Source organism: Mus caroli, unplaced genomic scaffold (genome assembly GCF_978045245.1).
Source record: "Mus caroli unplaced genomic scaffold, Mus_caroli_1 scaffold_518, whole genome shotgun sequence".
In the NCBI taxonomy this organism is placed as follows: domain Eukaryota; kingdom Metazoa; phylum Chordata; class Mammalia; order Rodentia; family Muridae; genus Mus; species Mus caroli.
Genome location: NW_028227773.1, coordinates 55,388 through 73,391, shown reverse-complemented (window position 1 = coordinate 73,391; position 18,004 = coordinate 55,388). Strand labels below are relative to the sequence as shown.

Sequence of the window (18,004 nt, the reverse complement as noted above, 5' to 3'; positions counted from 1 at the left end):
AGGGACTAAACCACTGCCCAAAGATTACACATGGAGGGACTCACAGCTCCAGCTATGTATGTAGCAGAAGCCTGCCTTATCTGACATCAATGGGACAGAAGGCCCTTGGTACTGTGGAGGCTCCATACCCCAGCATGGGGGATGCTAGGGTGGTGAGGCAGGAGTGGTTGAGTGGGTGAGCACCCTCATAGAGGCAGAGGAGAGAGGGGATGGGATGTGAGGGTTTGTGGAGGGAAACTGGGAAGGGGACAACATTTGAAATGTCAATAAATAAAATAATATCAAAAAATTAAGAGTCTGGTCTTTTCTTGGTTTCAGAAAGTCCTGTTGTACTAGGTTTTTGATTGATTTTGAGAAAGAACTTAAAGTTTGGTGGGTAGGGAGGGGATGATGATCTAGAAGGACTTGGGGAAGGAGAAGAATATGCTCAACGTATACTTAAATTTAAAAACAGTTTTAAATAGGAAAAACAAACAAACTCCTGCTGGTGCTGCCTTTGTTCAGGTCTTGTTTCTTGTCATTTATAGGAGATACAATCTACAATCACCAAGTTTTTTTTAATCCCCTTGCTCTTACGTTTTTCCACCTTTTCTTCCCAAGTCTGAGGAGCAGTTAATTGTGTTGTAGATGTATCCACTGAACATAGTGAACAATACTGTCCTGACCACCTGTGGTTTGTGGAAATCAAGGTAGGTACTAGGGTCCTAGCCAAGTCTCAGGACTAGTGAATTAATGAATCTTAGAGAAGAACTGCTTAATCCCACTTTATTAAGCCAGCCAAATTCCTAACTGCATTCTAAGTTTCAACTCTTAGGTGCACAGGTGTTGCTCTCACCCTTCATCAAAGAAAGTTCTCTTTTAAACAGAAGGAGACCACTGCAGGCCCACAATCTTGACAAAAGCCTATGCTAGGCACCTGCGCCCACCTTCCTAACCATCCCAGCTACCCCACACCAAATACCTTCTCAAACTCAATGGGGTACATCTTGAATCCAAGCATCTTGTCTGGAGTAGGAAGTGCAGTCTTGAGTTCCTCCAGGTGGCTGTCATCTGCAGAAAGGACACCATGGTCTCTGGTGAACCCACTGCACTGCCCAAGGTGAAATCTGGACTGGGAAGTGGTGTTTATGTAAAAGTATTTGAAAGGGAGAGGCATCCTGGAAGGTGTAAGGGAAGGGGAGTCGAGGAGAGAAAACACTTCCCTGCCCAAAGGGCACAGGGAAGTAGGGGTGAGGAATACAAACACATGAAGACCTGGAGGTCCTGAGTAACAAAGATGAAAACCTCACAACAAGGAAGCAGCATATTCACACACCATGAAAGATGGAAGCAACTCAATTACCCACCAATAAGTTAAGAGACAAATGCAGAAGCTGTAAAAAGGGGAGAAAATTGTAGGACTATATTAATATACAACCATTACACTAAATAAAGTAGATAAAGTAAATGGGACACAGGAAGAAATCTCTGCTTTGAGTTTGCTTCCCTGTGGATCCACTAATATGATACAGCTAGTGGTCAAAAGATTCAAACAAAAAAGGTAGACAAAGGTTTTCAAGGATGGTGAGGTGGTAGAGAATGGGAGAAGTTGTTCAAGGGCCACAGGAGTTTAGTTTTGTAAGATGAAGACGATGGAGCTGAGCAAAGTGATTTAGATTAAGTTCACAGGAAGATAGAATCTAGTTAATGGAAAGAAATGGCAAGCAAGTCGGGAGAGGGGAGAGACACACTGTTATGAACAAACAGTGAATGAAGGAGGGGAAAGTCTCAAAGGAAGATTGTTGGTCAAATCTCACTCATGAGGAGACAACTACTCTCTGAAAGGCAAACTGAGGAACTGTATCAACTTGGGAGATTTTTACAAGAGAACAGATTCCTCAGGGAGATCAGAAGAGAAAACAGAGTGTGTGACACAGAGTGCAAAAATCGAGGTGTGCTTTAAGCAGATACAGAGAGGACAGGAACACAGAGGGAGAATAGAGGCGACCTGTTACCAAGGAGACAAAACAGCAAAGGTATCAAGACACCCAGAGGGCAGGGAGCAGTCCGGTTCTTTTTGCATGAAAAGTACATAAATTGAGAAGAAACAAGAAGGAGAATTCGACAAAGTCATCAGACAAGGAAGGCAATGAACCATTTCCATTAAGTCCATATTGCAGAGAAATGAGATACAGAGGTTTTGTTTTTCCACCCATCAACCCTTAAGCACAGACTAGGTAAATCTCAGGAATACAGTGAAAATCCTGGCCAGTGGCAAACACCAGAGGGAAGGCTGAGTGGGACAGAATACAAACAGATGATCCCTGAACAAATGGTGAAGCATTCTCACCGATAGTGGTGGCACTGGTACTCTGCAGCTCCTGCTCAGAAACATGGATCCTGATGCCAGACTTGGGAGCAAACTTGGGGACCGGCAGAGACTGCAGGAGGTTGGCCACAACAGCCCAGTCCTGGGACCCTCCTAGTCCGTATGTCTGAGCAAACAGGTTGGCAGCAGCCATCACATAATCCAGATGCAGGGGCTGAAAGAAAGCCATGGCAAAGGAAAGTCAGCTTAACAGCCACAGGTTAAGAGTGGAGAGACCCACTCCCCACATACCCACCTGGGAGATCCCAAGGACACTTACATTGTTTATGTCAAAGATGAGAGGATGCGGACAGCGTTTTGGTCCTGACCAAAAAAGTGCTCCAGAGCTCGTAAGCTAGGAGAATGCAAAGGTATGAAGAGGACAGAGGGAGAAGCACTCTCAGGCAGTCCTCAGGCCAAGAAGCCTAGGTTCACCATTCTTGGGAAATTCACAATGAGTCAAACACATGGCAAGTTCAACTTACCAATTTATATGAGGCAATATTAAGAAATGAAAGTTAGTCCTTTCTAAATGCCCACAAGCCACCCCTACTTCACAGATACGGCTTACCAAGACCTTAGGCATGTCACGAACCAGTGTCCAACACACCTGGGACTTGAACCTACTTCATGCTTAACTATAAAACTTCTCACAACTACAGCCCTCAAAGAGAACTCAGCAGTGGCTCAGCCCACAGGTGCAGCTGGGAAGGAAACTAAGCCCCTTGCCTGGCTGACAGAAGGAGGAAAACACAAATCCTTGCACCAAGTCCTGGCCTACACCTTGCCTTGAGGTGCCTGTGGCAGCTAGACTGCCTGGAAGAAGCCATGTCCAGAGAGAGGATAGTAAGCATCCAATTTCCTGGAAATGTGCTCAGCCAAATACATCCACCGAGTATGTAATACCTGAGTTGGAGGGTAGTTGTGCAGCAACTGCTGGATGTTGTGAGAATACTGGGTGTGCCAGTGCTGGTAGGCCCAAGTCACACAGTCAGCCCAAGTCTGTGGCCTCTGCAGGACCAGGCTGCAGTGTATGGCCTCCAGTACTTCCAAAGGCTGGGTGCCGGCTAGCTGCAGTGTCCGCTCCATGAACTTGGGGTCCCTATCCAATACAAAGACCTGGATTACTTCAGAGGCCTAGAAGTAAGGTTTCTGGGCAAGCCTTCTTTCTCCAGGGAAAATGTCATTCCTGACCATTTCCCATCACCCTCCACCAGCAAAAGGCTCAATCAACCATTAGTTATCCAAAGCATCTACCAAGGATGTGCCTTGAGGAGAGCAGACAAGGACGCCTTTGTTGATTGGCTTCTGTTGGCTGTTGGTTTGTCTGTTACTTACATGAGGTATTGGTTAACGTTTTCAGCTGACTGCTTGAAGAGCCCTTCAAACTCATCCCGAGCCCACTACAGACAGAGCAAACAAATGCATGTCAGCAACGGCCAAACAAACAAACCAAAACCAAAACAAAAAAAGTTCTTGTACACATTATAATGTGAGACAACCAGTTAGTAAAGACTGTTCTGGGTGAAGACTGCATTAACCTGTACAATGAGGATACCCACGTGTTCCAGACCAGAGGTCATAATTTGCAGCCAAGTACGTATGTGTGAGAACCTGGAATGTTCATGGCAATACAGGTGTGATGTGTTTGGATTATAAGAAAGAGAGACAGAAGGGAAGAAGTCACACTTAAAAGAACAATGACCTATTGGCAGTTACTCTTAGTACTGAGCAGAACAGCACCCAGGTCTCAACAGGAATTTCTCTGGTTTTTGTTGCTGTTGTTTTGTTTGCCCCCCCCCCCTCCAAGGTTTCTGAGAACTAGGAGGTCACTGCAGAAATGGTCTGGGGCATGTACACAGACACTGGACCATACAGGTTCTAAATTCTAACTCTCACACATACTTACCTGCTTTTATGACCTATTGCAGTGGAATAAAACTCCCCTGTAGCCAGCTGGTTTTCAAGTCTCTGATGTAACTAGCTAGCATTTACACTCATCAAAGTTAGTGTGTGAGCACATGCAGACTGCAAGACTGAGTGTGGTGCCAACTACAAACCCACTGCTAAGAATTTTACCAAAGTATATGAACAGCCCATATCCAGCCTAAGTGCTTTACAAAATCTCCCTGGTAGGTATTACTTCAATGCACATTTTGCACATGAGGAATCTGAGGACCAGACAGGTCTCCTCCTACAAAGTTACCGAACACATTCTAAAACCTTTTGTGCTACTCTGCCTGCTGTACAGACTCAGAGACATTTTATAACCTGGAACAAGAAACAGGATAAAGGAATTTGGTTGGAACTCTCTAGTCTATTCCTACCTGATCTCCACCTGCTTGGCATGGCCTCAAAATACTGACACTATGAGCCGAGGAGCAAACAGAAACTAAACAACCCCCACCCAACCTCCCTGGGCCCCGTTGAACTGGAGGAACACAAGCAGAACTAGGCTCTGGGTTTAGTGTCCAGTAGAGCATTCATTTTGTTCAGCCAGAGGACACACAAGATTTTGTACTTGACAACACAGACAGAAGTCACACTGAAAAACCAGCTGTTTAACTTAACACTTTGGGTAAGATTTTAACACACCAAAAATGCACTCATTATTACAGGTAAATTAGGAAATCAGCAGAGACAACAATAGCTGATTTGTGTAGCAAAAAGCATCGTTTATGGGTCATTCTCACTCTTCAGACACATGTCCAACTGATAGGTTCTCTTTAACTCTTTCAAAACTAGAAGGTTAAGGTTAATTGTTGTACTTAAAATGTTTTCCATACAATATAGTTGGATTGTATTTTTTTCCTTCTGCCAACCCCTCCCAGAACCTCCTAAACTCCCCAGCCACTTTACTCACATGCCATCTCTCAAGAAAACTCTATAACAAGTAAAACCCCAAAGAAATAAAGAAATAAAAACCCACGAGCAAGACAAGTAATACCAAAACAGAAGTGCACAAGAAAAAACCTGAAGTCCACCTGGCCACCTTCTTCTAGGCATGGAGCCTACCCTGGAATGTGGTTGATATATGCCATTAACATTCCATTGTAGAGGAGGTTTATTCCTTTTCTGAGCTTGGTTAGAGCTGTCAATTTGTGTGGAATTCCCCTTCTTTGTGTTGGGATTTTGCCTGGCTTGAACTTGTACAATTTTGAGTGCTGTCAATCAGAAGTGGATGACTCCAAAGAAACCATGTATGATACATAGATAACACACGTGGGCTGGTATACATATGATTGGTATAAAGACATGGGACGTGTTCCGGACCCAGAACACTTCAGAATCTAGAAATCTGTAGCAGGAGACTGGCAAAGGCTCGAGGACCTAAACCTACCACCTCCCATTCCTCCCAAGGTTGATCACCTGCAGGGTGTGCTCTATGGCATTAGGGAAGTTCTTCAGTGTGCAGATGGGGATGGATTTCTCAGGTGGGTCCTGGCTTGAGCTGTAAGATTCTGTCAAGAAGGGAACAACCACCTGCACATTGCCCTTGGTGCCCAGCGTGCCTGATTCCAGCAGAGGCTTACGATAGTAAACACAACGGCGGTCCACATATAATCCTTTTAGGGAGATGGGAAGAAATGGCAGATGAGTAGCAGGCAAGCTTACATAAGGCAGGAACACAGGTCAGGTTGCTCTACAGAATGAGTTCCAGGAGAGCAGAGGCTACAGAGAGAAACCCTGTCTCGAAAAACCAAGGCAAGACAGGAATACAAGATCCTCATACATACACTCTACCCTGCTCTTGCCCTCCTCACTCAACTCCAAACTTACGAGCATCCACATTGTCTAGGGCATTGGCCACACCATCCAGCTTTTGGAAGAAGTCATCATCATAAACGTGTTCTGTCTCCGGGCCTACTCGATTCTGGTGGCTGAATATCCTGATGTGTGGATTTATGTCACGCACTGCTGCAGCAGCAGTCTCAGACTTTAATTTCTGGGTGGGAATATGAAAAACAGAGCTGTTTCCCACACACCGAGGTGACCAAAGTCCACAGAGATATCCCAAGATTTATCTCATAAAGGGTTAGGCTCAAAGCCAACCAGGCTCAAACAGTGCCAATACCATCTGGCTGGGCACAACAGATATTATAAAGGACATTAGAATGTTCTTTTATGACAGCTACATTTCTACTAATTCATAAAATTCTGTCTTCTTTTACTTTAAGGATTATAAAGGAAGGGCTGGAGGGATGGCTCAGCAGTTAACAGCACTGACTGTTCTGCCAGAGGTCTTGGGGTTCAAGTTCCAAAAAATACATGGTGGCTCACAATCATCCATAGTGGGATCCAATGCCCTCTTCCGCTGTGTCTGGAGACATTGACAGTGTACTCAAATATATAAAATAAATAAATCTTTAAAAAAAAAACAGGATTATAAATGGAATTTGCCACCACACAATATTTTGAGTTAAAATAAGAAATAAGGTCAGAATAGCCCAACAGCTACTCTAATTTCAATTAATGACATCCAGAGTAACCCAAATAAAACCACAGACAGACTGAGACTCCTCTGGTTCTACTTTCACTTCTGGAATACATGGGTTGTGGCTTCCTCCACCTGAACTCTCTGTTCTTTAAATACCACACACCCGAATGTCTTATCTTCCCTCAGGCTTCTACTACTTTTGCATGGTCAAATGTCTTCCCACACACCTTTACTGTTTCACCATGGTAAGGTCCATTTCCCTAGGAGAAAGCCTTCTTCATAAGCACTGAAAACAAGCACCCTCCTGACATTTTCCAATTGCTACTTCTCAGTTCCTCTTTACTTCTCTTACACGTTTGAGATTCTAACATTAGCCATATGCCACTTACTGCAACAGTAGGCTGTCATGGTCAAACAAGAGTCTCCCAAAGCTTTTGGGAGTGTAGGTCATAAGCACCACAACTTCCTATGTTAGAATCGTAAGCAGATTATTTAAAAGTGTTAGTCCACTTAACACACTATGTCAAGAACAGATGAGATAAGCATAAGCATTTACCAGCAAAAATACTTCCAGTACAGAATACCCCTGAGGACTCAGACCATACTCACATCTTTATAAATATGTTTTAGGTTACATACTCTCATGAAACAGCTGAGTGTATGTGTCTGTCTGTCTGTCTGTCTGTGTACACACAAGTACAGGTGTATATAGGCACACACAAGCATATATACAATGCCAAGTACATGTATGAACGAGTGGGATCCTACTGTACTAGTAGTAGTAGTAGTAGTAGTAGTAGTAGTAGTAGTAGTAGTAGTAGTAGTAGTCATAGTAGTCGTAGTAGTCGTAGTAGTCGTAGTCGTAGTCGTAGTCCATATACTCTATGTGCGGCTCTCAGCTCTCTTCCTTTTTTTTTTGGTCATCAGATTCTAGTTATCTGGAAAACAGCTTCCCAGCTTCCCTGAACTGGCTTCCTAAACGTATGGAAGGAATTTGTCCTTTCCACTAACAGAGCAATCTGGGAGAGGAACAGTATTTGATGCCATTTAATTTCTTATTGAGTCTTACAGACTCAGTGTTACATGAGGAGGACACCAAAATGCAATCAGGAAGCTTCTCACTTGCTCCAATCTTCCCACTAGAGGAAGCCAGGAACATTTCTTTTGTTACCTTATGTTTTCTAAATCTAGAGTCTAGGATGCTTGATGAAAAACGAAGTAAAGGAAAGATGAATTATCAACAAGACAATCAAGGAAACACTGACCTGTAGGGAATGCCCTATTACCAATCTCACAATGTCACATCTGCCATGCCTGAGCATCCAAGCTTAGGTAGGGAGGGAAAACCAGGCAAATGAAAAAACTGTGACAGGGAAAAATATCTATTGACCTCACACCTGAATGCCTGAAAAAAGGAGGGAACTAAAGGGGGAGAAAAAAAAAAAAAGGAAGGGAGGAGAGGGGGATGGGAGGGGAGGGAAGAAATATCTGAGCCATTTAGGTTAGAATCAAATAGGAGAAAGAAAGCCATGCCATCCTACTCACTGTGATGTCCCAGGGACGGAAGAGAAACTGTCTGTTCAGGTTTGACTTCTCAATGGTGTCCATGTCTGTAACTGTGATTTCTCCATCCTCCCCACAGCCAAGGCCAATCATGGCAAAGTTCTTGAGCAGCTCACACCCAATGGCGCCTGCGCCTACCTACAAGTTGGTCAGAGTGAACAGGGATGGCATAAGCTAACCCACCACTCCTTACTCCCAAAAGAAAACACCAACTGAACACAAGATTGTGTAGTAACAAACATTCTATTCACAGGGATGCACATTCCTATGGGTGACTGAGAGGAGGGAAAGAAAAAGAGGTACCTGAAGCCTTTCCTCAACCCACCACAAGACAGAATAGGTGATGTAATCAGGTCATGAAAAACCAAAAGACCCCTCCCCAAAAGGATCAGGGAAAGAGAGATCCTTTCAGAAAGGGTGGACAGAGGCCATTAGTGTCAATCACCAGGAAGTATTTCTGCTTGCCAAGCTTCTCTTGTAGGTCTGATCCAAATACAGCCACTTGCCCATCGTAACGGTTCTGGAGCTGGATTTATGTGAATGAGTACAGACAGGTTAGAGCGACACATTCCTCAAGACGATCCCAAAGTTTCCCACTGCCCCCACAGACTTACTGGCAGGCACTTATCTTCCATGAAGGCCACTCTGTGCTCCGGGAGACATTCAAGGGCATCAAAGTACAGCCACTGCCTAATGGGCATAAACTTTCCAGAACAAGCCTGGGGAAAGAAGGCTGTCAGTAGCAGTAGCCTAACTGGACTAAAAGGCAGTGATGGCATCAGAAACACACAGCAGCCACACCCTTCCCCGCTAGGGCTGACCTTCATGACCTCCTGGGCAGCCAAACCACCAAAGAAGGCATTTATGGGTGCCAGATCCCCAGCTGCTACATAGGCCAACTTCCGGATAAGGTCTATGTCCAGGCAATCCTGTTGGACTGCTGGCAAAGCTTGAGCATTCACAGCTTGGGCTAAGGTCACCAATTCCTCAGCATCCTCCTGGTTGGACAAAAGGAACCTGGATAGAGCCTATCAGGCCCTACTGGAGGAAGAACAGGTATTGGAAACAGACAAATCAGAGGTTCCTGGCTGGCTTCCCACTCATTTACCTCATTATGGGGCCGAGGAGGCCTGCTGTGCTGAGTACAGAACTGATGCAGGGCCTGGAAGCCAATGTGAAGCTGAGCAGGATGACAGCACTTAGCAAAATCTGTGACCACAAACTCTGGCTCTGCCAGTGAGGCGAGTAGGGGTTTCTGTGGATAATGGAGTGTCGTGAGACCAGATATGAACAACCTATAAATCTCAAAAGCAGGAGTCCTTCTACTCACAGCCCCTCACCACCTACTCACAAAACTGATCTTCCGAGGTACTTTCACTTGACTGACAATGCCTCCACGGATATACTCAGAGAAGCTGGAGGTATCACAGATACTAAAGGTATAGGGACCTGGAAGATGAAAAGGATGGAGAAGACTGCCAGTCTAATCTGTGCCTTTGCCACCCTCCCAAGATCAAGTACAAAAACCTCACAGTCCAAGCCTAAGACACATCAGCTTTCTTTCCATTGCAAGCTCTACTCAGAGAGGGACAACCAAGCAAGCAACCAAACAAAAAACAAACAAAAATCACACACAAAGGAAAAGAAAACAAACCAAAGCATATCCATCAAAAGCACAGGCGTACAGTACACAACTCTCATCCCAGTCCTTCAGAAATCAACTCACGAGGATTCAGAGTTCAAAGCTAGCCAAGGGCTACCCACACCAAACAAAATGCCCACAGTCTCACTCATACAGCTTCAGACTCTGGGTGGTAGGAAGCTGACACCACATCTGGCTTCTGTTTCAATGCAGAAAAACAAACTGGGGTAGGGAACAGATGTCTCCTCTGTCCAAGATCTGATTCAGTGCCTGAGAGTGAGTGCTTCTTGCTCTCCTTGGTTAAGTGCCCAGCACCTATGCTGGGCAGCTCACAAATGTCTGCAGCTCTCAGACATATCCCAAAACAGAGACACACAGAGACAAAACCAAAAACAAAATACATACACAAGACAGAAAAGAAATCTACTTGTCTCTATCTCCGAAGCATTACACAAGCTCTGTAAAGATACAAGCCATAGGACCTAACTTTTCTTACTTTTCTTACAGTTCTGGGGGTCAAACACTGAAGCTTGTGAAAGCACAGCAAGAAGTTTACCAACTGACTTGCTATATTAATATTCAGTAGGTTACTAATATTTAGTGACTATAGAGAAGAAAAAGTCTGTACATGTTGAAAACAAAAGCGGTTCTTTTTCATGTGTTTGGTGACTTGGAGAGAGGGATTCACATAGCCCAGTCTGGACTCTTGCTCCATAACTAAGGCTGGGCTTGCACTTCTAATCCTCCTGCATCCCCCTCCTGAGTGCTAGGATTACAGGTGCATGCCATCATCCACAATGGCACCTTTCTTACACACAGGTTATATTGACAGAGCCCAAGGGTGGAGGGATACAAAACATACAAAAAAAAGGGGGGGGGGTCTTTGGTCCCCTCACATCACTGATCAGTGTCAGCTCATGATGCAGAAAGACTTCCTAGCAAACAGGCATCACCTTGAATACTCAGCTTCACACTCGATCAAGTCTGGACAATACAAAGGAGTTGATACCAGGGTTAACTTTCAGGAGTAAAGTTCAACATGCTAAGACGAATGAAGCCAGCATCAAATATGTAAGACTCACAAGCACCTCACTTCTCTCAAACAGATTATGAAAGATCATGCTACTTTGACTGTGGTTGAGCTCACACATCTCAATTTAGTTTTCTGCAGGTGTCTTAATTTAAGGGATATCATCTCTACAGAAGCTTGGTTAATCTCACACCTTTGCTGGGACTCACTGGCCTACTGCACACACAAACTGCTGTGTTTTAAATTACTGTAGACTCCCCTCCTTAACTCTTCCATCACTACCACACTGTCTTCATACATTTTCTCGATGAGGCAGTTTGGACGACTGAGGTGAGCCCCCATCAGGATCCATCTTTATGTGCTTCCTCCAACCCCCAGTGTAGCAGTTACTTCCATGGGCTGCCTTCCTGACTGCATGACAGCATTCTGAATGGTTATTCTAAATTCAAACTGGGCCATAACACTCACAGAGAAAGGGCTCTTACAAACTGAGCCGTCTTTCCAGCCATAGTCTACCAGAAACCAGCTTACCAATCACACACACTAGAAAGGACCTAGTCACTCCGTCCTTTTAGAGCTTAAAAGAGAAAATCTAATTGTCTAAAATAAAACCAAAAATGCGGGGAGGGGGTGGGCCCGAGTCAAAATGGAATGAACCAAGGAATAAGTGGTGTGCCTGATCATACTCAAAAATCAGTCCAGTGTCACAGAAAGGGATGGTGCACTTGAGGACACAAGTTAGGCCCTGCTCTATCAAGGCATGGTGGCTTTAATCCCAGCACTCAGGCAAGAGGACTAAGATGAGTTGGTTGGAGACCAGCCCAGTCTGCTGTGCAAAGTTCCAGAGTGACCTCTTGGATTCTGAGGCAGCCCATATCACAGAGCCAAGCTCCCCTTTGTTCTGTGCTACCACTTCTCCCCCTCCTTCCCCAGGCTTCCTGTACCCAGAACTTTGATCTCTATGGGAGCAATGCCATTGAGTTCATTCATGCCCTGAACTTCTGTGAAAGAGATGAAGTCACCACTTTCAAATCCATGCCGGGAGTCCTCCAAGCAGGTGACAATCCCTGGATTTTCCTGGTTGGGGAAAAAGAAAACAGAAGATTAAGAGTTAAGCCTCCCTCAGTGTGGGATGTTTATATTCGCACCATCCTGGAAGCTGAGGCAGAAGGTTTACCATGTTACCAACCTAGCCTTCGCAGCATTATGGAGAATGTCTGAAACACAACACATACAGACACAAACAGAGACACACACAGACACAGAGACACACACACACACACCCCAAAAGAAAACACCATCACCAAAAAAATGTCTGAAAAACAAACATACATACACACACACACACACACACACACACACACACACACACACACACACACACACACCAAAAGAAACACCATCACCAAAATAAAGAAAAAGAAAAGTGAAAGAGAAAATGAAAAGGATAAAGAAAAAAAGAGAAAGAAAAAGAAAAGAAAAACTCAAGATTTCAAGGGCAGGCAACTAGTGTTTAATTTCCCTCACTGATAGGTTACTGACTAGGTTATTTAGTGACATATCCCAAGTCCAATTGTTGGGTGGGGACAGGGTAAGAAAAGGAAAGGGGGAGCAGGAAAAGAATTTTAAGAAATGTGAGGGAATGCATAAAGATAGAAAAGAAATCCCCAGACAAAGGAAAGGTGGGAAAGGAAGGAGAGCAGAGGGGGGAAAAAAAAGGAGGGTCAGATAAAAGGAAAAGGAAAGGAAAAATCAAAACAAAACAATTACTGCCTACATCCTCTGCATGTGAACCTATAGGACTGGCCTCCTTACCTTAGTGATCATTGAAACCATGGCACTGAGTGGCTGTTCCCCATTTGAATCAGTGAGAATCATTTCCTCTCCAAAGTCACAGAAGAGTTGTCTAGGGAAGGAGGCAAAGGGAGTGATGCTTTAGACCAAGCACAGGGCCTTCCAGCACTCAAGGTACGGAGACAGATCAGGTGATGTTCATACCACCCAGGAAAAAGGAAAAGAAAAATCATTTCAAAACTGGTTGGTGGAGGAGGACATGAAGGCTTGGGAGTCTCTTGGCCTATGTTTGGTGGAAGTCAGATAAAGGCAAGCACTCACCCAACTAGGCCCCGAGTGTCTGCTACTACCAGCTTGATTCCGTGGCTATGGCAGAATTCACCCACCTGCAGCTGATATTCCAAAGGAGTGTTGGTAAGAACCACTACCTGTAAAGAACAATAGGCCCAGGTTTGGGGTGGAGTGAGAGAATAAAACAGCTGACAGAAGTGAGGGAGAAGAATCCAACACCCAGGCTCAGCTGGCACAGCCTTTTGTCACATGGACACACAAGTCTCAATGGGTGTCAGATATAACAAGGGACAGAGAACAGCTTTTAAAAACACTACCAACTACAGGAATAACAGCAGTGCTAGACAAGCAAGGTCTGGAGACCAGGTAAGTTCATTTATCTGGTAAAAATAGACAGCTGGCTACCTACAGCCAGGTTCTATCCATCAAGAGTGACTACCCAGCCAGTCTGGGTTTCCTCTCATTATACTCACTCGTACAAGGGCTGGAGAATTATCCATGTAGGTGCTGTGCTCCATCCAGATCTCACTATAACACCACACCTTTCTACAAGAGAACCTGCCCCTCTGGGGAGCTCTACCTGCTACCTACATCTCCTAGTTTTCCAGAACCAGATCTGACACAAGGTGCCAGCCTAAATGGCATCAAACCTCGAAGGATAAGACGGGAGGCATGGGATACTCCAGGGTACCTGAAAACCACTAAGGAACTCCTCAATTAGAGGTCCAGTGTAGCTGTACACAGGAACGTAACTGTTGAGTTCAGCAAGGCGTGGTTGGGATATCTCAGCTCGGTTTTTACCAATATCTTCCTCACGTAGGCAGAACTATGAAAAGGGGGTAGGAAGATAGCACTGAGACACATGCAGTGCACATGCTGGAGCCTAAACAAGGAGAAGCCAAAAAGAGATGATACCTGGGAAGACAGATCAGCCCACTGGGCAGTGCCCTGGTCATGGAGAGTGACAGCCTTGACCCCACCAAGGATGATATTCTTGGCAATTTCCACACCCAGACCCTGCAGGCCTGATATCAGTACACTGGAAGCCTGGAGATGCTTCATTGCCTCATGGCCAAGTACATACCTGTCAGCAAAGAACTCTAGGTTAGTGTCTTCCCCACTCTGTGCCTTCTCCCAATCTCCATCTCCCGTCCTGTGTACTACTCACAGCTGGCGGGAGTAAAGGCTTTCATCTATGTCCATTTCCTAAAGATGAGCAGAGAGTTCCAGGGGAGATAAAATAGCAATGAGACTGGGCCATGTGGAAAGACAGAGGTACTTCACCAGCCCCCACTGATTGTTTCCATCCTTACAAATGTCATACTCACGTTGGTTGGCCCTGGGGGCACGCCAAACATCACAGAATAGGTAGGAGACCAACTAGAATCCAGACTAGAGTCAGGTCCAGACACTTTGCGTTTCTTGGACAGGACTGAGCTAGACATCTGAAGAAATAGGGAGCATCACAGCTGAGGCTCTGTGGCAGGAACATCCTCTTCAGAAAGGTTCTCTCTCTCTCTCTCTCTCTGTCTCTCTCTGTCTGTCTCTCTCTCTGTCTCTTTCTGTCTCTCTCTGTGTCTCTCTGTCTCTCTGTCACTCTCTTTCTGTCTCTCTGTCTGTCTCTGTCTCTGTCTCTCTCTCTCTCTCTCTCTGTGTGTGTGCCTGTGTATGTGTATGTGCAATGCTATCCTTCTCTGACAGAGAAGACACTGAAGATAGTCAAACTAATGCAGCTCTTAATGATCAGTGTAGAGGATAAAAAAAGTGCTTGTGCACACAGATAAGCACTAGAGAAGCCTGAAAAGTTAAGCAAGCACACAGGCATCCTGCAAAGAAAAGAGATGTTTACCTTCCTTTCTCCTGGAATGCTGGGAATCGATGTAGTTTACACCCCGGTGACATTTTGCTGTCTGATGAGTCAGGTTCCACTCGTAAGCCCCAGAAACTATGTTTCGCTTATCCCAGAACCGTTCCCTCTAAATCCTGGACACTGCTTGTATGCCATAAAACCCATTCTTATGAGGGATGTGACTGTACTTATCGACAGCCTCAGTGGTTCCTATGCTATCTCAGGGTCAGGTCAATGGTAATGAACGCGGGCATGCACGCATGCTCACTCGTCCTCATGTCTGCCTCTGACAACCTCTCTAAGCTCTAAATCTTTGGCCCTATTCTGAATCAATAATACCCATCCTTGTGAAAGAAGCCAGGGTGTTCTTTGTAAAGAATAGCAATGTCTTAAATTTGCTGTGCACTTGGGACTGAATTATTATTAGAATGCATACCTCTAAAATTGTGCCCTGCTTAAATATGGCTAATGTTTGCCTGATGATCTGGGTCAGACTCCGGAAGTCCGGGTCCAATCAGCAGTTCCAGTATCAGGCTGATCCCAGTTTCACTCTTAGCTCATCCTGATGGTAAAGTTTACCTGCCTGCTGTAAAGCAGGGTAGGTAGATCAGAAGTTTAAACATTTATACCCAAAAGAATCAGTGAGCAGACACTGCTTAGACCCGCCAAACTGAAACTGCGGATCTCTAAACAATAAAACAGAATCCCACATTATATACACTGCTTTTTGAAGCTAGAGGTAGGGGAAGGGCCAGTGAAAGGATGAGAACTATGTGGGCCCTGACAAAGCAGACAGGAGAGTTACAGCAGATGGATTATACATTCCAACAATTCTGGTCTGGTTCTTTGGGAAGTTCTTCAGATAACTAAAGTTAATCTGTTGAGAGAGTCCAGGGACCATGGAAAGGTGGCAGTTAGATGGCAGTGGCAGATGAGTCTAAGTGCACTCACAGGAAATGTCTACACTCTGGCCCTAAGGTATCTTTTCAGGGTGTCACGTGGGCACTAGTTCTCTGGCTTGAAATCCATCTCACAAGAGAGATCTCAGATATCTACACTGGACAAGAGGCACAGGCAATCCATGATAAAGATGGCAAACCCAGGTGAATCACGCCTAAGTTTATGTCTAAAACTCTAGTGCCTTTTTCTAGGAAAATGAAAACAGAACACACCAAACAGAACAAACAAGAAACCCCAAAACACACACAACCCAAAGAAAAACCACAAAGAAACGAAACAGCCATTGTAGAATTTGTCCTTTGTTCTATTTTTTATTCTAACTATATTAACTGCACAAATTAATAACATCCCATATCTCACTTCCTATATGCCCCTGCTGACCAATGCTCTATCCCCTTCTGCACACCAAAATGTTTTCAGAGGAGCCTATGTTGCTGACCTACAACAAATCGAGGAAAACACTTTATAAAACACTCGGTCATGGAGCGGGGTGTCCCTGGGTAGAAAGACTGGAGACCCAAGACTGGAGGCCCAGCCTAACACTGCCCTCGGTCGCGCCTCTCCCCCACCCCCTCGCTCTCCAATGCTGCCTACGCAACGATGAGAAACCACTGCGTACCTGCCTGTAGCCCCTGAACCCAGGGCAAGGACATCAAACTGAGCCCCTTAATCTGATCCGAATCCTATCTCGGTACTATTCCACCAGGCCTTTCTGGGTACTATTCCTCCAGGCCGCGGTACCAACAAGCCCTGCCCACTCGGCCCAAGGGCTCCCGAGGCCCCCACCACAGAGGTCCAGATTGTTAACAATGCTGGTGCCTGTGTGCGCTCCCTGCCCCTCTCTTCGTACCTCCTCTTCCTCGAAGATCTGGTCCCAGAGAGGAGCAGCCTCCACCTTCAAGTCCCTGGCCAACAGCCAGGTTCTTTCTCTCGGGAAACTCCTTCCACAAAACGAGCGTCCTTCTCCTCACAGGAGGAACAAGATGGCGCTGGCCCAGCCGGAAGCGGAAGGGAGGAGCGCGATTCACGCCAATCATGAATCATTTATGACGCACTCAGCCAGCAGGAATGAATATGCAAGAGGAGGGCAGAGCTTTAATGTCCTGTTGGGAGCCTCAGCTCTCTGGGACAATCTAGCTCCTCACGGAAATGGACATTGCTCCTCCTGGAAGTATGAAATCTCAGGAAAATCTGCTGCAAAACGCTTGCAATACAGGCAGCTGAGAGAACCTGACAGCTGAACACAACAGAGAGCATGCTTTGAAGAAACCTTCCAAAAGCTCTTCGTCACTTGCTTGTGCTGTGGGAACTTTCTTCTACAACCCAGCAAATAATATACGAATGCTGCACTGGACTGTGTACCCTCTCTTCTAAAGCTGAAAACATCAGCGATGGGGTTCAGAATGGCTTCCTAAGTGAGACTTGTACCTTTAGAAGAGAACCTGTGAGAATATACACCTGCCATTATGCAGTGGAGGAATAAAGGACTCCTACCCTCTAGGCACAAAATGAAAAACAATCATTGTTGTAAAATTGATGCGTTGTTGCACAAGGTGTGCTTGAATACATAAGTAGACATAAGGGACACAGAGAAGGCAGGAGACGTTCAATTTTAATGTAGTGAAGAGAGAGGTGTTTCGGTTTGTTCTTGTTTGATTGCTTTATTTTTTTCCATTTACTTAAAATAGTCCCTTTTCTCACTTGATCTATCCTGATTAAGGCATCTCCTCCCTCTACACCTCCCAAGACCTGCATACCTTCCTTCCCTTCTGGATTCCCTCTCTTTCTGTCTCTCATTGTAAAATGAATAATAATGAATAATAAAACAAAATAAAACTTACTAAGATAAAACAAAAACTATCACAGAAAGAAAAGTAACCAAGAGAACATACAAGAATCAGCGAAGCCAGGCGTGGTGGCGCACGCCTTTAATCCCAGCACTCAGGAGGCAGAGGCAGGCGGATTTATGAGTTCGAGGCCAGCCTGGTCTACAAAGTGAGTCCAGGACAGCCAGGGCTACACAGAGAAACCCTGTCTCGAAAAACCACAAAAAAAAAAAAAAAAAAAAAAAAAAAAAGAATCAGCGACCC

At 45.1% G+C, this 18,004-nt stretch overlaps 1 protein-coding gene across 1 annotated transcript; it reads right to left on the bottom strand.

The window, feature by feature from the left end:
• Nucleotides 1-961: 961 nt before the first annotated feature.
• Nucleotides 962-16,887, bottom strand: LOC146999617 (ubiquitin-like modifier-activating enzyme 1 Y; the record flags this gene model as incomplete). The annotated part of the gene is made up of 21 exons (XM_085834487.1): nucleotides 16,765-16,887; nucleotides 14,434-14,550; nucleotides 14,274-14,311; nucleotides 14,021-14,189; nucleotides 13,797-13,931; nucleotides 13,136-13,242; nucleotides 12,836-12,926; nucleotides 11,965-12,097; nucleotides 9,700-9,797; nucleotides 9,457-9,603; nucleotides 9,170-9,346; nucleotides 8,963-9,067; nucleotides 8,794-8,874; nucleotides 8,331-8,486; nucleotides 6,128-6,293; nucleotides 5,717-5,913; nucleotides 3,686-3,750; nucleotides 3,254-3,449; nucleotides 2,628-2,702; nucleotides 2,330-2,522; nucleotides 962-1,050 (listed from the first exon to the last, which is right to left on the bottom strand). Coding segments are annotated over exons 2-21 (2,535 nt in total), but the record flags the coding sequence as incomplete, so codon positions are not given.
• Nucleotides 16,888-18,004: the final 1,117 nt, after the last annotated feature.